Source organism: Trachinotus anak, unplaced genomic scaffold (genome assembly GCF_046630095.1).
Source record: "Trachinotus anak isolate AG129_WGS33_773 ecotype Australia unplaced genomic scaffold, CSIRO_AGI_Tana_v1 ptg000008l, whole genome shotgun sequence".
NCBI lineage: Eukaryota > Metazoa > Chordata > Actinopteri > Carangiformes > Carangidae > Trachinotus > Trachinotus anak.
Window position 1 is genome coordinate 6,318,426 of NW_027273859.1, and position 20,868 is coordinate 6,339,293.

General features: G+C 43.7%; 1 protein-coding gene across 11 annotated transcripts in view; it reads right to left on the reverse strand.

Moving 5' to 3' along the window:
* The window catches only part of arvcfb (ARVCF delta catenin family member b), a 227,768-nt gene that overhangs the window by 37,188 nt on the left and 169,712 nt on the right, over positions 1 to 20,868 (reverse strand). For 8 of the 11 annotated variants that reach the window (XM_071482095.1, XM_071482101.1, XM_071482096.1 and 5 more), the window contains 4 exons: positions 10,740 to 10,857; positions 10,439 to 10,610; positions 8,632 to 8,649; positions 5,947 to 6,018 (listed from right to left, as the gene is read on the reverse strand). In XM_071482095.1, the coding sequence (XP_071338196.1) occupies positions 5,947 to 6,018; positions 8,632 to 8,649; positions 10,439 to 10,610; positions 10,740 to 10,857 (380 nt within the window). The remainder of the gene's footprint in view (positions 1 to 5,946; positions 6,019 to 8,631; positions 8,650 to 10,438; positions 10,611 to 10,739; positions 10,858 to 20,868) is intronic. The other 3 variants (XM_071482099.1, XM_071482107.1, XM_071482105.1) reach the window with 1 other exon arrangement.

A 20,868-nucleotide genomic window follows, 5' to 3' on the forward strand; every position in this document is an offset into this window, starting at 1 on the left:
ACAGCAGAGGGGGAGCAGATGAATGGGGGGTGATAAAGGCTGCATAAAGGGTAAAGGCTAATTAATGTGGGGTGTTATATTTCTCTCAGGACAGCCAACAACTGTTTATGTGGTCTCTCATCTCCCTCCTCACCTTGGAGGAAACCTCAGCGAAAAAAAACCCCCCTCATTTTCAGTTTTCTTTGATTCAATCTTTTTATTTATTTTAGCTCTCAGAAAATTAGTAAAGATCTGCACAAGTGCACACGCACAGTAATTGCACATCACACCTTCTGTCTCCCCCTCCCTCCTCCCCTCACCTGACCTTTCTCCAATCTAAAGGTTTAAGCTGTGGTTTCAATTAACTGCTGGGAAAATGTTTCATCATCTCAGGGTCTCACTGCCTCTTTAATGAAAAGCGCCTTTTCATACCTCTTAATTACTTTTGTTACAGCCATCCCTCTCTCTTTTCTCCATCTCATGAATACTGCACTGCCACTAACTCTGGACTTTTGGACAAAGTGGCCACATAATCAATCACAACAATAGTTTATTAGATGAAAAACACAGAATTGATTTTAACTGAGTTATAGTCCACAGAGATTTTAGTTAGAAGAGCGTTGATGTTCGCTTAATAACCTTCAGTCACACTGATATTGGACTTTTACTTTGAAAAGACAATTATTGTCAAATCTGGGGTGTCAAACTGTGCAAAACAACAGTTCCTAAAATAACAAGTGTTTTTCCAGTTCCTTCTTAAACTTAAGCTGCTTGGTTAAGGTGAGAGAATGATAAGAGATGTTGCAAGAAGCCACTTGGTGAACCACCCTCCACAGTGCTGTCGACATGGTTACAAGAAAGCAACGCTGCATTTGGTAGGGGGCGAGGTACAAGCTACAAGCCCCTTTTACACAGCTGTTCAAAGTGGGAACATTGCACCTTTATTCTCCGTCACAGTTCTGTTTAAAGACACTAACACAGAACTGGGGGAGGGGCATTGTTCTCTCTTTAATGCAGCAATGGAGGTAATCACAGGGCAGGAGGAGCCAACATGGCAACACAGACACTGACACTGTTGTGTTACATGTCACGTGTCTGATTCCTGCTGTCTAAAATCACACACTGGAGCAACATTATGCTCATTTGTTCGGTTCACTGTAAACAAGCAAAGGGTGTTTTTCACTGCAATATAGCGTGAGCTCTGCATGACCGGGGCTACAGCCCACTTTTTATTTTTCATGTTAATGTGTTGTTGCATTGTTTTGCTACTCACAGGCAACTACAGTTGCAACTGAATTCACTTGTGTTGTGTTTATTTTTATTGCACTCAAAACTCCTAGAGCGAGGTGCACACGCTCGCTGTACTCATTAATGCACATAAAAAATCCACATGCTGTGCAGGCGCATTAACAACACACTGTGCCACCTCCACACATCCCTTCACCAGCCCTAAAACTGCCTCTGCTCTATGGAGCATCCTTCAGCTCATTGTGTTGGTTTTACATCTGCTCTGGTTCACTCACTGATCAAGCCACTGTACACTGCATCCTCAGCACTGAAGCAGCGAACAGACAGCGTGAGCAACTGTCTGTTGAACATACTGGAGCGTTTCTCTCAGGAGAGGTTGGAGACTGTATCCTCATCTTTAAGATTTCAGGTGTCCCAAAACATGAAGCTCTGTGTCTGCTGGATGTGTAAATAAGCAACTGCTGCCTGCTTGTTCTCCATAAGTGTTGTATGTTGTATTTACAGCTTGTTCATCTCGCCCCAAGTGGCCAAAAAAAAACAACAATTAACAAAACTTAAAAGATACAAAAAATGACTAGTTTCAACGTGTATCCAACACTACTGTCTAAAACCTTTAAATACCCATCAGGCATGATTGTCTTGTCTCATTCTCTTTCTCTTTTGTTTCCTTTTCACACACACAAGCACGCACGCACACAGGTACACACACACAAAAACAATGTGATTAATCATTTCCCACTGCCAGATCAGGCCTGGTCCCAGTGTTGACCTCTGTCTGTCTGACATCAGATCAGGACCAGGATACACATGTAATCTCCCGTATCTCCCTTAGCCATCGCCACAGAATGAGAGCAGCTCTCTCTCTCCCTCCCTCCCTCTCTCTCTCTCTGCAAACACAGATGACCAGAGGATGTGGTGCTGGTAGTGTGTGGTGGAGTACGTGCCTGAGCACACACAAAAATACATTTTCATAGACAAACAAGCAGCACCCTAATGACTCTGATGTGCCTTGAAAAGGAAAAAAGCAATAAATGTTCTTTAAAAGTCACTGTGGGTTTTGCCCTGGTGATTAAGCTTATTATCCATGCTTCTCACTGTTGTTATTCGCCTGTGTGTCGAGCTAATAAACGTCAAATATGATTTGTCAGTCTGCGAGCGAGGAAACTCAGGGTACTCTCTACAACGTGAACTCACACACACATTTCAACCGTGCATGACATTTAGCTCTATAACAATAATTGCTTTCTCTGGATTCCAAACTCAGAAGGGTGTTGTTTGCACATTGTGTAATGTAATCACACCAGAATTGCTGCCGCTATAGAACGACAGTCTCAGCGTGCCAGCTTGGCTTTTACCCATGAACAGCCAGTGAGTGGAAAATATTAATTATCCTTGAAGTTCATCTGCTTCCTTTACTTTAGAAATGATACAAATGGCAAAAAAGCACAGCAATTAATTGTGATCTCGTTTAAAGACAGCTCACTTTGCCGCGTTAATGTGCTTAATTAACAGTCAAACAGGAAGTGGTATCGACTTTGAGAACCTGCCACTAAACACTGATGAAGGTGCTGATGTGTAAATACCACATAAGTGTGTGTAGCAAGAGCAGGGACATTCCAAAGACACTGCTAGAGAGAGATGGACAACTGCTCTCACACACACAGGCACGCACACACACAAACACACACACACACACACACACACACACACACACACACACACACACACACACACACACACACACACATGCACCTTTCCACAGAAGAGGGTATTATTCAGACTCATACACAGGCAAATACACATTCAATCACCATCCAGATAGACTGCTGTATATGCTGCATGCTAATTTGTTTTTATGACAGTTACAACTGTCTGTCGGTGCCAAAATGCAAAAGCAAGCAAAGAGACCATGACACACACACACAGTTAGTCACAGACTGTCCCCAGAACAAGTTCAAGAGTCTGGGGACAGAGTTACATTCTTCATAGCTCCATGTATTGAGTTTGGCAAGTTACCTTTATAACTGATCACATGAAATAATATAATATTTATACAAAAAGAGGAGAGGAGAGGAGAGCAGAGGAGAGGAGAGCAGAGGAGAGGAGAGGAGAGGAGAGGAGAGGAGAGGAGAGGAGAGGAGAGCAGAGCAGAGGAGAGGAGAGGAGAGGAGAGGAGAGGAGAGGAGAGGAGAGCAGAGGAGAGGAGAGGAGAGGAGAGGAGAGCAGAGCAGAGGAGAGCAGAGCAGAGGAGAGGAGAGGAGAGCAGAGTAGAGGAGAGCAGAGCAGAGGAGAGGAGAGGAGAGGAGAGCAGAGGAGAGGAGAGGAGAGGAGAGGAGAGCAGAGGAGAGGAGAGGAGATGAGAGGAGAGGAGAGGAGAGGAGAGGAGAACAGAAGAGAGAGGAGAGGAGAGGAGAGCAGAAGAGAGCTGAGGAGAGCTGAGGAGAGGAGAGGAGTGGCTGTGTATGCTGTGAGATGATATGTATTTTTAACTACGAGCACCTTTTCTAAAAAAATATTTTAAAATATTTTATTCTTTATATTGGGACGGGCTATGCTTGCTTCAAATTGAAAGTGGCTAACATTACATATTATATTACATATATATTACATATATTACATATATATATATATATATATATATATATATATATATATATATGTATTATTTGTGTAGTGTCAACGAGTCACATTAAAATCCAAACTGAAGTAATTCTGAAACAATTCCTCAATTAAGCTTGAATTTGCTGAATTCCTTCATATGAAAAACAGAGGAAGGCAGAAAATGGCGTAGTCCTCTTAACTTTGTTGCAGTCAGTGGTCAAACTGGACCATATTGGGCCATATTTGTCCAGTGACAGTAAAAAAAAATGCTAAACAGAGGAAATGGCAGTGGTTTTGAGTGCATTTAAATTGTTAGTCCATATAATCTGATCCACCGCTGAGGAGAAGGCGCCTTTAATGAAACACAGAAACGTGGAGGTTATTTTCATTGGCATGAAACAAACCCTGATCAGGCCCAGACTAGTTGAGTGAATTAGCCAATTAGAATCTGGCGAAGTGCTGCAGCGCTGATGAGGGGGTGTGGTCCACAATGGCCCATTCTTGATAGTACAGTATACTGAGATTGGTGGAGTAATTCAATAATAAAAACAATGTTTCTGAGTAATATTTACTTAAATTGTTCAAGTAGAAACAAATTCCAGACTGACTGCAGTAACAAAATCAACCCCCTGGCACCTGGATAAAGAAGATATCATGTTTACATTTGGACAGAGTAAGGCCAGCTCTTTCCCCATTTCCATTGTTCGTGCGTAGATTAACCAGCTGCTGGCGTTAGCTTCATATTGGTATCAATCTTCTCATCTAACTTTTGTCAAGACAGCAAAATATTTACCAAACTCACACTTTTCCTGTCATCTGTCAGTGATTTTCTTGATTATTCAACTAACTGATCATGTGTGCGATAAAATATCAGAGAATTGAGGAAAAAAATTCTCAATAGCTTGTTTTGTCTAACCAAAAGTCTAAAAATGAAAGATATTCAATTCACTGTGATTCAACCAGTAAATCAGCAAATCAATTGAAATCAAAACAATAGAGAAGCTACATTGAGCTGCACAATGTGCTGCACAAAACATGCTCAGTGACACACTGACAGTAGGATGACAAATACATTTTATGACTATGTTAAAACTTAACAAATCATCACAAACAAAGCATTAATCATTTACATTTAATAACCAGAGCATTCACAATAATCACTCAAAATCAGCAGGGGCAGGCACAAAGAAACAGCTGTTTGCAGAAGTCTCTCTCTCTCTCTCTCTCTCTCTCTCTCTCTCTCTCTCTCTCTCTCTCTCTCGTAACTTCCCTGTTTGGGCCGAACGTTATATTTACAACCAGGAAAAGCAGCAGGCTAAGAAACCAAAGTGACGTCTACTGTATGTTTAATGATCTCTGTTAAATCACAGCATGGTACTTACACACAACAAACAATGTGTGTGTGTGTGTGTGTGTGTGAGAGAGAGAGAGAGAGAACAGTTGTCCATCGCTCTCTAGCAGTGTCTTTGGAATATCCCTGCTCTTGCTACTCACTCTTATGTGGTATTTACATTACATCAGCACCTTCATCAATGTTTAATAGCAGGTTCTCGATACTACTTCCTGCCTGCACATGTCAGTGTTGCAGGCATTGGTTATATGCTTAGGGATGCTGTGTGAAAATATGGCAGTGAATTTTAATATTAATTTAATATTACTACTACTAGTGATAAGAAGAACAAGCTGAACATCATCTTGACATTGACAAACGGCATAAGCTATGGGCAATCGCTCTGATGATCATCGATCAGCAACATCATCATCACAACCCTCCTCACTTGTGCTCCAGTGCAGTGTTGCAGTATATAAAAAAACATGGCGGACAGAACTGATGCTCTCACAAGCTGCCAACAATCGACTGGAGGCACAAAACCTGCTAAATTAACAGAGCTCTTTTTCTGTCAAAGGCCTCCCGCACTTTTGATGACCAACAAACCAGACCTGCTTTCAACCAAACACTCTCTGTCTCTGCCAACATTGTAGACTCACTTCCTCTGTCTTCTCCTACAGGACAGCTAAGTAAGGCGAGTCATTTGCAGACTCCATCTCCTCTGGGAGTCTCACTCAGCAGTGAAAGCGTTAACACAGGGACGTCCTGCTTGCCAGACGAACGCCTACCTTTCGACGGCTCTGTGCGCTTGGGCAGATCCAATGTGTCGTAGTTTTTGTCGCTCTCACCGTTTTTCCTGCCTGGGTAGGGGAGAGAAGAGGGGACATGATGTCAGTGTCATATCCTGAGACCACTGGATTGTAAAGGACAATGTCGTAGACACTGGAGTTAGACCGATACGAGTTTTAATATCATCATCTCTGGATCACAGAGCATCTCAAAATGATTTAACGCCTCTAATAAAACTACAATTAGTTAAAGCTGATTTCAATGGTTGGGTCGTACAAAATGACACTCCGAGGGTAAATTTACATATTGGTCTAATCCAGGTCTACACTACACACCTACCAACAATAAAGCATGAATGTTTGGATGTACACACAACACAGACAGCTAGAAGCATGATATGTTCAAACACACATAGGATACACACTGACTTCTGTATCATACACCAGTATTGTCACAGGGATGAGTGGAGTGCCAGACTGCACACACACATAGAAATGATCCCACTTTCTTTCCACAGTCACATACATACACTTTACTAATGTAGCAGCAGTTCTTCCTGAGAGACAAAACACCTTGAATAATGCAGTGGCAGAGGGTAAATGGAACGGGGCGGTGGTGGTGGGTCGACCGCAGCGCAGCTAAGGGTCAGCTCACATGCACAGGGACAGTAAAGAGATACACAGACAGAAAGACTGACTCCTTAACTAGATGGAAGAGAAATTTACAGCCACTGCTGGAAGAAGAAGTTATGAAGCGCTCGCTCTGGGCTGAACCCCCACTTCCCTTCAGGAAACAAGCTCATACATTTAAGTTGCCTAAATCAAGTTTAAGGAATAATTAGCTTTTTTTAAAAATGTGGATTAAGATATCCTCCTGTGAAAGGATATACTGTATAATGGATCAATGTTGCATCAATTATGGGAAAACTCAATCTGAATCATGAATGATTCTTCTATGGATCAATATAATATTCATTTTGCATATTTTATGTTGCACATCAAGCCTTTGAGGAGGGTTTTGCTATTCCATGGTCACAAAGTGCTTTCAGACATAAAGCAGAAACACCACCATGTTCTGGCTGTTGCCCCTGGTTGAACTTCTTCAGCTATAAAAAAAAAATGCTGAGTTAGTTCTACAGCGAAAACATTTTAATGTAAAAAGGGTGGATAAGGTGCGACTATGGCTCAGGAGGTAGAGCGGCTCGTCCACTAATCAGACAGTCGGTGGTTTGATCCCTGGCTCCTCTGCATGTGGAAATGTCCTTGGGCAAGATACTGAGCCCCAGACTGCCTGGGATGGCTGTTCCATCAGTGTGTGAGTGTGTGTGAATGGTAGAAGTGCTCTATTTGTAGATGTAAGCACTGAATGACTGTATGTGTGTGTGTGTGTGTGTGTGTGTGTGTGAACAGGTGAATGTGGTCGATAACACTAGAAAAGCACTATATAAGCAATCCATTTACCATTTTTTAAGGTGCACTAGCAGTTGGGTACAGGAGCAACACAAAAAGAAGCAAACAAAGCAAAAGGAGGAGTTGTGTACACACTTAATCTTTCCATTCTTCAGTGTGTGGACAACCTGGACAAGCATAAAGGCTGGAAGCATGGAAGCGGAGGCTCTAACAAAAGGTAACAAAACATGTGTGCGCTGTCTGTGTGTAGGCTGTCCACTGGGGTAGCTGTTTCTACCACTTCCACGCTAAGCTAAGTGACTTCAGGCTCTATCTTCATCAGTGTGAACCTTCTCATCCATCTCTTGGCAAGAATGTGAATATGATTATTTCCCTAAATGTCACATTATTTTAATTTAGGATCTTTCCAACTAGTGAAGTTTTCTTGGTTATATGGCCAGGAACACACCAAATGCCTTCCATTCCAATCCAACATTCAAGTATCCTGCAAACCCTGTGTAAACAACAGAGCTGCAGTAGAAGTGATGGAGCCGACATACAGCCAGTGTGAACACACACATATGTTTTTCTGCAGCAGATCAGCAACAGCAGCCGCGACGCACACACAACGTACCCAGTGTGTTCCCGGCGTAAGACTGACGCCCTCTAATTTTTTCCAGGGAAACCCCCAACTTTTAAAGTAAGTGAACTGTGGCACAAAGTCTTGAATAGTTGCAGCTTCAATACAAATCTGATCACATATCTACACACACACACACACACAAACACACACACTAACAGGGCCTGCAGTAGAGCTTGACATTTGTACTTAAACACAACACAAAGCTGCACAGCTTCACAGAACCAGACCAGAACCAGTTTGAGGATACATTTCCGGTTTTAATTTCTAGTCCTGCATCTTTGATTCATTTGATTAGTCAAGCTCTACTTACACCCTGACGAAAACCAATGGACTTACCTCTTTCACCAAGTGCTCCCTTTACACCTCACCTACTTCTAACAAACTGTGAAGATTGGGACGGGTGGAGTCTATAATACTCAGCACTATAATAGGTAAGTAGGTATGTGAAGGGATGCATGTGGAATGAGAGAAACACCCAGATTTTCTGAAGTCCTTGGAAGTTTCTCAGGTTTTTGGAGGACACCCAAACCTACTTTAAACTATATTCTACAGCAAAGGGACAGGAGGAGGAGGAGGAGGAGAGGTGGGAGGATGGAGAAGAGGAGGAGGAGGAGGAGAGCTGAAGTGAGAAGAGTTGAAGGGGGGGCACTCACCTTGATTAAACCATTCCTCTATAGTTAGCCAAGGAAGCAGCAGCAATGCCAAAAAACACAAAGCAGGGAGAAGAGAGAAGAGGCATGGTGAAAAAGATGTGTGTGTGAGTGTGTCAAGAAGCTGTGCAATACATGTGAAACACAAAAAGGATCATCTTTCACTGAGGAGTGAAGGGGAAGAAGAAAAAGAGAGCAAAGAGAGAAAAATGAAGGAGTACTTTCAAAATAAAAAAGAGGCAGGATAGGAAGCCATTATCAGTCCATAGGTGTTGTCTAGGAAGGATTTCAAAGAGTTGGCATCAGTGGAATGGCTTTTTAGAGAAAACAGGAAGAGAGTGCAAGAAAAAATATAAAGGTAGCAAAGGAGAAACAAAGAAAGAGAAAAGAGACTAGAAAAGAGAGGAATTAGCACCTAGAGCTATGAGAGCAGGACAGAGAGCAGCAGTGAAACATATATAAAAACAGCACAGCATTTGTATAAGTGCTTCATTAAACTCAGCGTGTGGGCTGAACAGAAATGTGCTCAAACATGGAAATAACAGCCAAGAATCAGACTGTTTATTAGCCAAAACAAAGCATGAGCTGCTGAGCGCGTGTTGATCATAACGTTACGCTCTATACTTGAAAGTGACATTAAACTGAAGAGGGTGCCAGACTTAGCCTACTTAAGGCAACAAATTACAGAGCACATAGCAGACAGTGTTGCTTAACTATCCGCCTCCATGCTCCTCTTTAGCTGCGTTTAATGTTTCTGTACCTGAGCCTGTTTTCTCAGAGAATACCTTCAGGCTCCGCAGCAGCTAAACACATCTCATTATTTTAGTGCGTGTGTACATGTGTGGCTAATTGGGTTCTTTATAAATCTGTATACATGTAAGCGTCTGTGTTGTCCTGACCCCTGAACCCTGATTCTCCAATGAGTCGTTAGGGGTCAGGGGTCACTGGCTGGTGGTCACACCTCATTGGCTGACTGATTAATGGCGGCCATTACTGTTGTACAGCAGGGAGATAACAGTGTCGTTTAGCTAACAGCCTGGGAGGGTGCTGATTGAGAAGTGGCTAACAACTCATACGTACATGGCACATCTGTTAAGGTGAGTCGGCAACGACAGAAACATGAGAGACGTCCATTATGAAAGTCATTTAAGTGCTCTGCTGTGTAGGTGAGTTAGTGTCTGTGAGTGTGTGATGCCTTCACTTGTTTTATGTGTTTTAAATCCTATATACAAACCAAGTATCACCTGGGACAATACAGTTGATGCTGAATAGATTAAGATAATTGATGAAATTAGGCAGAAACTGAAGAGATGATATGTTTAAAAACAGAATCAAATGTTTGTTTTCTGTCTGAACCCCTAAAAGAGTGAGCACCTAAACTGATTTCTGTGAATGGAACATGAACATGAACACATCTTTCATGTAAACTTGTAAACTATGTACACTAGCTGTTTCAGTATTACACATCGTCTGTCAATTGTTTTTACATCCTACGTCTTCATGAAAAATACAAAGGCACAAAGTATGAAAAGAACTATGACAATACTACATGCATCTCCTATCAGTCATTTTAGCAAGATTATTTGTAATGAACTTTTCTGATTGGTCCTAGGTCGCCTTATATGCAGTGAAAATCACCATTATGTTTTTATGCATATTCTACGACTAATTAAGTAAGAGTAAAAGAAAGAGTTGCAAGACTAGGTGTTTTATTGAAGAGGTAGAAGCCTAATTTTGGAGTTGATTAGTGGTGATCCCGTTTTTCTTTTTTGTTTTTTTTTTATCTGTCTGCCTCTTTCCTGGTTCTCACCCTTGGCCTTTTTGCCTCCAAAGCAGCCGGCATCATCCTTCTTCTTCCTCTGTGGTCCTGTGGAACCAGGGGCCTGTAGTGCTGAAGGATCCTGGAACTTTTCTGCCCCTGGCACCTCTTTGTGGACATGGTAGGACAGGTTCCTCATAATACAAACACAGTTCTCCACAGACTAGAAGGAAAGAGAAGAGACATCTTCAAGTTTATCTGTGTGGTACTTCAACATGAGCTCAGTAATTCCTGTTTAAAAGACTGAGAACAGAGGCCGTACACTGTGCAGCTGTACGTAACGTTGTCCTACCTTATTGTCCATGTCTTTCTTCCCTACAGCTGATTGGAGAGCGTGCAGCAGGGCGTCCACCAATCCCTCGCATTCCCTCAGTCTGCGCCGAGCCTCTGCTCCGTCCGAGCTCACATTTCTACAGAAAAAGTCAGACACACACACACTGTGAGTGAGCATGAAAGAAGCATGACGAGGAGCATCAACTGCACTGTCGATCAGACGTACAGGAGCTGCTCTGAATTTTCTCCTCTGTCATTTCTGCGGCTGTCCTGCAGCAGATCGTTTGAAGTTTATGAAGATTGTGAGAGAAGTTCTGTATTATTTAAAGTTTTGATGTGTTAGTTAAGAGTATACATTATACAGGACAGTATACTGAGATCCATTTGGTATCTTCAATTGCAGTCAGTATTTGAGGCAATGGTCATTATCTTAAATTTAAACACTTTAATCACATAAAAGCCCCTAAATATGAGAAACTGCTGATGCACACTGAAATTCTCCATTTACAACTAGTATCACTACAACTCCAAGTGGTACTATTGTTACTACAACTACTATTACTACTAGATTTTGCATGGTGGTAAAGAATATAAAATTCAGTTCAAGCTTATTTTGTCATTACAATAAAAAATATAGCAATAAAACACCAGGAACAGGGTATAAAATTCCAATTAAACATAAAACACTGACATCAAACTTTTTGCTTTATTTGTGGGCGACATTAGTATCACCTCAGGAGTAATAAGGCACCAGTGTATTGACTGGTTGACAATGAGTGGCAGATAAAAAAGCCTAAACAACCGTGTGAGTGGTTTGTGGGTGACCCATGGCCTGTCTGCCTCAAACATACAATGTTAGAATCCCCACTGCTTTAGAAATAATCTTAAGAAAATGATGAATATAAATTTCATTTTTGGTACAAAGGGAAATGCCATCCCTGTTACATCAGCCAGCGCCCTGAGCAGCTCTTATAAGCATAGCAGCAGAGCTGGTGCAGTCTTAGTGTGGCTGCCTGACTGACTGTGAAAGGCAAGGCTTTAAAGCGGGTTAAGGGACAGCTGGGGCTCCCTGCTCCTCTCCAGGGACTTCATTTATGAGGGCTTCCAACCCACATAATCCCATTAGCCGACCCCCAGTTAGTCCTATGGCAGAGTGGCAGCCATGTGGAGGTAAGCAGAGCTGGAGTGCTTCATAGTGCTGTGTGGACTGAAACACGAATCACATCCAGCACTGCTACACACATTGATGTTTCAGTTTAACAACAAAGGACACGAGTGGATGGCCGGTCAATGTTGTTCTATATCTGAATGACCTGTGTTCACTAATTATTAATGTACAACTCAGAATGGAGACACATATCCACTTATTGACCTACGCAGTGGGTAGAACCCTATACACACACACAGAAACATGTCCACCTGCCTAACACAGAGTCATCTTCATGGCCAGTGTGTGAGTATTTCTGCTATTTGTCAATGGAGACCCACATAACCAACCTGCAACTCATGCTAATTAAAACTAATCTTTGGTAGAGACAAAGCAGACGGCACCGGCCATCTGGACTCACTCATAAACCAAACACACCCGTCTTCAGCTGCCAGAAAACAGTCACCACCGTCCCTGTAAACAGATCAAGAGGAGCGTCGCCTTGGATTTATTTGACAGGAGTGTGTTTGGGGGAAGACAGACAGAGGAGTTTTATTGTCAGCTGTTTCATTTCCAGGAGTGTTTGAGGGAGCAGTTGTCTTGGTGGAAGGTTTATGGACGGTGCATCGGTCAGTGTGAGAAGATGCTGTTGTCTTTGGACAGGTTATCTGGTGGTGTAATGTTCAGTTTGTGGCAGGGGTTGAGGTCTATAGGTGCTGATGATTATTGATCAACCAACAGTGGACCATCTGCTTTTGTAATACCACACTTCCCCACCAGGTGAGTAACCTACTAATACTATCGAACATCGAGAGCTGAGCTGCATGCATTTCCTTTTCAGCTTATTACATCAGGTCCAATTACATCTATCTTCAAGCACTAGTCAGCAGTAATCACTAATATAGATGGGTAGATTAGAAAAAAATGCGTGTGCAAATTGGTTAAATCATACTTTGATGGGGTGTCCCAATGGCTGGGTGGTAGGGCATATACCATATGGACATACTGAGCCCTGAGCAGCAGGTCCCGGGTTTGAGTCCTCACTGGCTGGAGCCTTTACTGCATATCTCTCCCCCACTCTCTCTCTCATGCTTCCTGTCTCTCTCCACTTTCTCTATCACATAAAGGCATAAAATCCCACCAAAAAATAATGTCAAAAAAGAAAAAAAAATCAAGCATTGATTGTGTTTTCCATGTAGCATTTAGTTACCTGAGGAATTATGACAGTGGTACCAAGTAAGGTCTTGAGTGTATTTGGTACCGTGGCTACATCTGAAAGCTTTTCCCTGCAGATGAGACATTCAGGCGTGGGACAGGTAGTTTTCCCCCCGACAGAAAAACCCAGAGTCCAAGTAGCGTTCAGCTCAATGTGAGCGCAGTTCTTTTGGTCAGAACAGGTTCGGTCATCTCAGTCTGTGTTTAAAGTGACAACCTGGAAAACTGACGTGCTAAAAAGTGTTGCTATGACAACCAGCAACTATGACATCAAATGCCACCAATCCTAGCTCCAGTTTGACTTCACATTTAACCGGATTTGTAGCGATGCTAGCAGCACAGCCTCAGAGCTTCAGTGTTGGTCTGCTGGACAGTCAGTCCACTACTTTAGTCCACGACATTAAGAAGACTTGAATGATCTCCTGACTGCTCCTCTAGCGTCATCATCAGGTTCCCATCCTCACATCTCTGGTTTTGAGAGAAATGTCTCAGTTACTATTTCATGGATCGCTGAGAAATTTGGAAACACAGATTCATGTCGCCCCCAGGATGAACTGTATAATAACTCTGGAGGTAACTCCTAAACTTCAGCTTTGTCATCATGAGAATGTTAGCATTTAGCTCTAAGTGTCTTCTTTCTGTGTCATTTATCTTATTTGTCCATTCAGGCTAACATCACCAGTACTGGTGTATTTCAGCATCTCCAACATTTTCAGATATTGAGCCATTTTAAATATTTAACAGCCAGCAGAGCCTATGACAAAACTGATACAAATGTTTACTCTAAAATTTTGACAGTCAAAGAAAACAATGACAAAAGACCAAAAATGCAGTGACACTGCAGTTCTGAGACAAACGAGGACATCCTCTTCTCTGTGACGACCAAGTGCAGAAATGCAAGACGTACACATCTCCTCTAAAGCACAAGGTCTTTTATTATTAACCGTGAAATAGTTAGCTCTATGAAAGAAAGTATTTTTAGACTATAGTCAGTGTGCTGTGCTTGCACTGTTCTTTCTAATGGTAGAAAGAGAAAATGACTCAACTACTCACTACAGTTTTTGGTGGCCTTATAAAATTAGCATTTTATCATTAGAGGCTAAAAGAATAAGTGGGTCTGCATTCAGAGGTCTGTCTGTATCTGCACAGACACTGACAGCCCGTCACTGTGATCTGGATGTGTCCATAGTGTGTCTGTTTTATCAGATGAAGTGTGGGTGTGAAGGTCACTCAGAGCCATGTGGCCACCAGAGGACAATAGAGCAGCTGGGAGGAATAGACTGGAGCAGGACTGATGGAGACTGATGGAGATGGATGGAGACATGGCTGACCTCTGCTATCGCCCTGCAAGGTCAATGGCAACACTGAGAGACCATATGTGTACCCTAGGGGTGGGTATCCTTTAGGTTTTATTGATTCTGATTCAGCTTCTTATCTTATTGTGGTTTAGATCCTTCTTGTATTATCTGAGTGAAAAGAGAAAAATACAGCGTGCTGGAAGCCAAGCAGAACTTTATTATCATCATATTTAGGCTGCTAGACAAAATCAGCCTGACATATTGCTCATGCTGGGTTTTCACTGTTTGCAAGCTTATTTTGAAATAGACATTGAGATATGCCACTGGATAAATGAAAACTTGAACCTGCTGGTAGCTCTATATGAAAAGGCAATCTGGATATCTGTCATCCACAGAATGAACAACACTGACTTCCCTAAAGCCACACTGCCAGTGATGCTTAAAAAGACCAGTATATAAACATACACAAGTGCTCAAGTGTTAGCTGTTCAAAACTTATTTTTGCTTGACTTGGATATATTAATATTATGTGATTCTGTAGCATTATGACCCTTCATAGGGAGATCAGAAATGTCTGCGTTCTTAAACCCAGTTCAGTTCTTTGTCACATTTTCTCTTCACATTAATTCATTTTTGAGCAGTGATTCCCAGAATTATTCTTGTCTTTTGTTAAAATGATCCACACCTCTCATGATCTGACATATCTGACATATTATGACTCTACATGTGCAAGCAGGAAACCCAGCAGTTGATAGTGGAAACAAGCAGCACATCTATTCCTGTTCTTTTACTGGGACCAGTTCCAATTCAGGAAGAGCTCTTGATACCCAGCCCAGGTGTTCACCTCCACTCCCAACACCACCACCAACACACACAGTGTTTCCCTTTAACTGAGCCCACAGAGTAAACACTGTAAATAAGATGGCCTCTATCGACAAAGGAGACCATAACATAAAGCTATCCCTGGCTTGATTGAGGTGGATGCTGCGTCTCTGTTGGCACAAGTAAACAGTTTCTCCCTGACATCAGCGCTTTCTCCCCCTGCGTCTAGGCAACTGCGGGGCTTGGTTACAGTTACCATGGAGACACATTCTTGTCAGCAGTGTCTGTGCCAGTGCCATCGGTGGTGGAGGGAATGAGAGGGAAGATATTGTGATATGTGACGGGGTTGAGATATGTGGCATCAGGGTGACGAGGTCTGGATATAGAGTTTGTGAAAAACATACAGGATATACACACCAAAAGAAAGCAGAGAATGACAGATGATGAAAGAAATCATGAGTGAGAAGCAGAGAGAGCCGCTTTCCCACTGTGGCCCTGATGTAAAATTCCATGACTTCTCTGTGACTTTCCTCGGCTCTATCACGGCACTTTCATTTATTCCCTCTTGGTTCATTAATGCTGCTCTTCAAACTCAGCAGAAAATGTTCTAAAATTACAAGTAAGTTTCCGCACTTTCTACAGTCTGAGAAAACTGGCTGGAAATCATCTAATGCCATGCAAAAATGTGTGAGAATACACTCTGGAACTTTCTGCCTGAGCTGGATTTGGATGTTATATTGTCCTGGATCTCAACCAGCACCGACTGCAGGAGAAGTTCTTCTTCCCTGGATTACAGTCTAGACAGGCTTGGCTGGCCCAGGAGGAGACGGAGCAGCCAGGCGTGAGGCGTGATAACCCACATACACACTCCCTGTCTTACACTTTACTACAGTCTGTCGTTCTGAGTTGAAGGCAAAACGACAGATTCAGCTAGAAGTGAAGAGATACTTGGAGAGGGGGAAAACTACTTGGAAGTTAATAACTGTCGTCTTCAGTGGGTGACAGCATTTAAATGAATGAATGAGGCAGAGGGGATGTTTGACTGAGGTTTTGCAGTTTTGGAGGTGCACTTGTTTTTTGCCTGACGTTTACATTGCAGAACAATTTGAATAGTAGATACTTGTATCAGCCGAGTTTCCACAAAACAGGTGCAGGATGCATAATTTTGAAATCAGGGAAGTTTTTAGATAACTGCTGTAGTGCTGCAACTAACATTTGTTTTCATTACAGATATTAAGTAATGAATTAATCATTTGGTTGCTAAAATGTCAGAAAACAGTGTAATTTCCTCTTATTATGTTATATATCTTATCTGTTTTATCAGCCACCGATGCCTGAACAACTGTTTGGGATTTAGGTAAGGATTCAGCTTTATCTCAGACTAGATCCCCTCAGGACTGAAGTAGACCTTCAGTTTTAAAACAAATGGACCAAAGCGGGTCAGGTGAAAGGCCACTGTAACAGTGAGGTGCGTCAATGTGGAAATGAGACGTTAACACCATTTTGAATGACTGACTTAAGCAGGACTCAAGGTTTCGGATACAGTGGTTGACAACAGTTAAAGCAGAGGAGTGTGACTCAGTCATTCCAGGTTGAGTGATGGGGATGACTGTAGCTCACACTGGGCTGTCACCAGCTGAGGACAGACTTTCTACAGTAACATAAGCACTCAAGATGTCGTATCGGCACTGGAGACGTGATTCTTCCAGGACTGATGAGGCCAAACACGACATCTGCAGGACCACCAGAATTCAGGCTGAGTGAGTTTCAGTTGTAAACTTTAACAAAATGTTGTGAAATGTTGTGACAGCTGGCGTCTGTTGCATCAATGATCCACACATGTTCACAAAGACTAACATTATTAGTTATTATTATAACATTATTTTCTTTATAAATCCAGTTTTCTGCTTTGGTTTCCGGAGCTCTTTCACCAGAGAAGAGCTCATTAATATCAGAGAAACAACTCCAGTGGATTTTTTTCCTACTTTTCTCGACTCATCTGTGGGATTATTGGACATTTTGGTCAGAGGTGCACTGACCGTTGCTCTCGCAGTGAAACGCCGGAGGAGAGGAAAACGTGCCGGTGCGCTTGCGCGTCTCCGCCGGCGCGCACTCCGCACACCTCTCCCAGGTATCTTTCTCTCCAACGTGCGTTCACTGCCCAACAAACTGGATGAACTTCAGCTACTGGTGCAGAAGAACAGAGACTTTTCCTCATCTGCCGTCCTGTGCTTCACGGAGACGTGGCTGTGTGGATCGATTCCGAACTCTGCGCTGGAGCTGGCCGGCTTCCAGCTCTTCAGAGCGGATCGCGACACAGAGCTGTCCGGCAAAACCAAAGGTGGAGGAATCTGCTTTTATGCAAACAGTGGCTGGTGCAAAGACGTGACAGTGATCCTGCAGCACTGTTCTCCTGACCTGGAGACTTTCATCATAAACTGCAGGCCCTTCTACTCCCCCCGTGAGTTCACCTCAATCATCCTGGTCGGTGTTTACATCCCACCACAGGCCAACGTGCAGGAGGCACAGCGGGCGCTCTCAGACCAGATACTGTGTGTGGAGCAGACCAACCCGGACTCCGTAGTTATTGTCCTTGGTGACTTTAACAAAGGGAACCTCAGTCATGAACTGCCCAAATACAGACAGTTTGTTAATTGCCCGACCAGAGAGGGGAACACTCTGGACCACTGTTACACCACAATCAGTGGTGCTTATCACGCCGTCCCCCGGGCTGCACTGGGCCACTCTGACCATGTCATGGTCCACCTGATTCCCACATACAGGCAGAAACTAAAACTGTGTAAACCTGTTGCGAGGACATCAAAGCAGTGGTGCAGTGAAGCCATAGAGGATCTGCGGGCATGTTTGGACCGCACTGACTGGGAGGTGTTCAGGACTGCTTCCAACAGTCTGGATGAGTTTACAGAGGCTGTGACGTCATACATCAGCTTCTGTGAGGACTGCTGTATCCCATCACGCACCAGGGTGAGTTATAACAATGACAAACCCTGGTTCACAGCTAAGCTCAGTCAGCTCAGGAGGCAAAAGGAGGAAGCTTTCAGGAGTGGGGACAGGTCAAGTTTAAAGAGTCCAAGTACAGGTTTAGCAAAGCGGTGAGAGAAGCTAAACGACTGTACTCTGAGAAACTTCAGCTCCAGTTCTCAGCCAATGACTCTGCTTCTGTCTGGAAAGGGCTCAGACAGATCACTAACTACAAACCTAAACCCCCCCACTCCATTAATGACTTCCGTCTGGCCAACGATCTGAATGAGTTCTACTGCCGCTTTGAAAGACAGTGGGACAAGCCTGACACTAACCTCCACATCAGAGCCACATCAGAACCCCCCTCCTCCCCTACCAAAGGAACGTCTCTCTCTATCCTGGAGAGAGATGTCAACAGGCTTTTTAAGAAGCAGAACCCCCGCAAAGCAGCCGGTCCTGACTCTGTCTCTCCATCATCCCTGAAGCACTGTGCTGATCAGCTGTCTCCAGTGTTCACGGACATCTTCAACACCTCACTGGAGACCTGCCACGTGCCAGCCTGCTTCAAATCCTCCACCATCATCCCTGTCCCCAAAAAACCAAGGCCCACAGGACTAAATGACTATAGACCCATTGCCCTGACCTCTGTGGTCATGAAATCATTTGAGCGTCTTGTCCTGTCCCATCTCAAATCCATCACTGACCCACTCCTGGACCCCCTGCAGTTCGCCTACAGAGCCAACAGGTCTGTAGACGACGCCGTCAACATGGCTCTCCACTTCATCCTCCAGCACCTGGACTCCTCAGGGACCTATGCCAGGATCCTGTTTGTGGACTTCAGCTCTGCCTTCAACACCATCATCCCGGCTCTGCTGCAGGACAAGCTCTCCCAGCTGAGCGTGCCTGACTCCACCTGCAGATGGATCACCGACTTCCTGTCTGACAGGAGGCAGCACGTGAAGCTAGGAAAGCACGTGTCTGACTCCCAGACCATCAGCACTGGATCCCCACAAGGCTGCGTTCTTTCTCCTCTGCTCTTCTCCCTGTACACCAACACCTGCACCTCCAGCCATCAGTCTGTCAAGCTCCTGAAGTTTGCAGACGACACCACTCTCATTGGACTCATCTCTGATGGCGATGAGTCTGCCTACAGGTGGGAGACTGAGCGTCTGGTGACCTGGTGCAGGCAGAACAACCTAGAGCTAAACGCTCTGAAGACAGTGGAAATGATAGTGGACTTCAGGAAGAGCCCAGCCCCACCCACCCCCATCTCCCTGTGTGACTCCCCCGTGGCTACCGTGGAGCATTTTCGCTTCTTGGGAACCACCATCACACAGGATCTCAAATGGGAGCTAAACATCAGCTCCCTCATCAAAAAAGCTCAGCAGAGGATGTATTTCCTGAGGCAATTGAAGAAGTTCAACCTGCCAAGGACTATGATGGTGAACTTCTACACCTCCATCATTGAGTCCATCCTCACCTCCTCCATCACCATCTGGTACGCTGCTGCCACGGAGAGGGACAATAACAGACTGCAGCGTATCATCCACTCTGCTGAGAAGGTGATTGGCTGCAATCTTCCGTCCCTCCAGGACCTGTACGCCTCAAGGACTCTGAGGCGTGCAGGGAAGATTGTAGCTGACTCCTCCCACCCTGGACACAAACTCTTTGTGACACTCCCCTCTGGCAGGAGGCTGCGGTCCTTCAGGACCAAAACCTCTCGCCACAAAAATAGCTTCTTCCCATCTGCTATTAGCCTCATCAACAAGGCTAGAGAGCCCCACTGTTGCTGATCAATTGCACCAATCACCAGAAAAAATTCCTTGTATGTGAAAGCATACTTGGCAATAAAACTGATTCTGATTCTGATTCTGATTCTGATTAGCTTGTTTAGCATAGCAACAGCGCATAACGTGAGCTGGGGGCTCACAACACTAGCAGGTTACAATCATGACTCTTCACTCTGTCAAAATATAATGTTGACTTAAATATACACCTCATGAATATTTTCACACCACGGGTCTGTTGCCTTGCTAGTCACTTTAATCTACTGCTTGCACACTGAATATAAGGAGGGGTGTGTGTGTGTGTGTGTGTATGTGTGTGTGTGTGTGGCTATGTGCACACTCCTCTGTTGCTTTTGGTTTTTTTTTGCTGTGATATCGCACATTGTGAATTTTTTGTGGTACTGGTGCCAACAACCAAATTTCCGGTATCGTGACATCCCAACACAAAAGTTGTCTCAGAACAATCCTAAAATACTGAACAAACACACTGACATGTTGTCAGGAGGTAATGATTTACACCGTGGGCTCAGTTTACCTTCACTCAGCCTTAACAAGCTTGAGACTAACTTCATTTGTGGTGATTATTTAATTGTTACTTGTTTAGTGTGCGGCTAACGCTGCTCATTGGTCTCAGGGTGGAGAGGTAACAAAGTTACACAAGCCACATTAGAATGATAAGGGACAAACAGAGAAACATTTACCAACCAAATCCCAAAGCACAGGAGATGAGATGTCCACAGCTTATGTAGTCGAAAGTTAGGGTTTGCCATTAAGAGCTGCTCTGCACTGGCTTCGTGTTACATTACACATTGATTTTAAGGTCCTTCTCCTTATATACAAAGGCCTTAATGGGCAAGGATCAAGCTACATTGCTAACTCCCTTGTTAACTACAGACC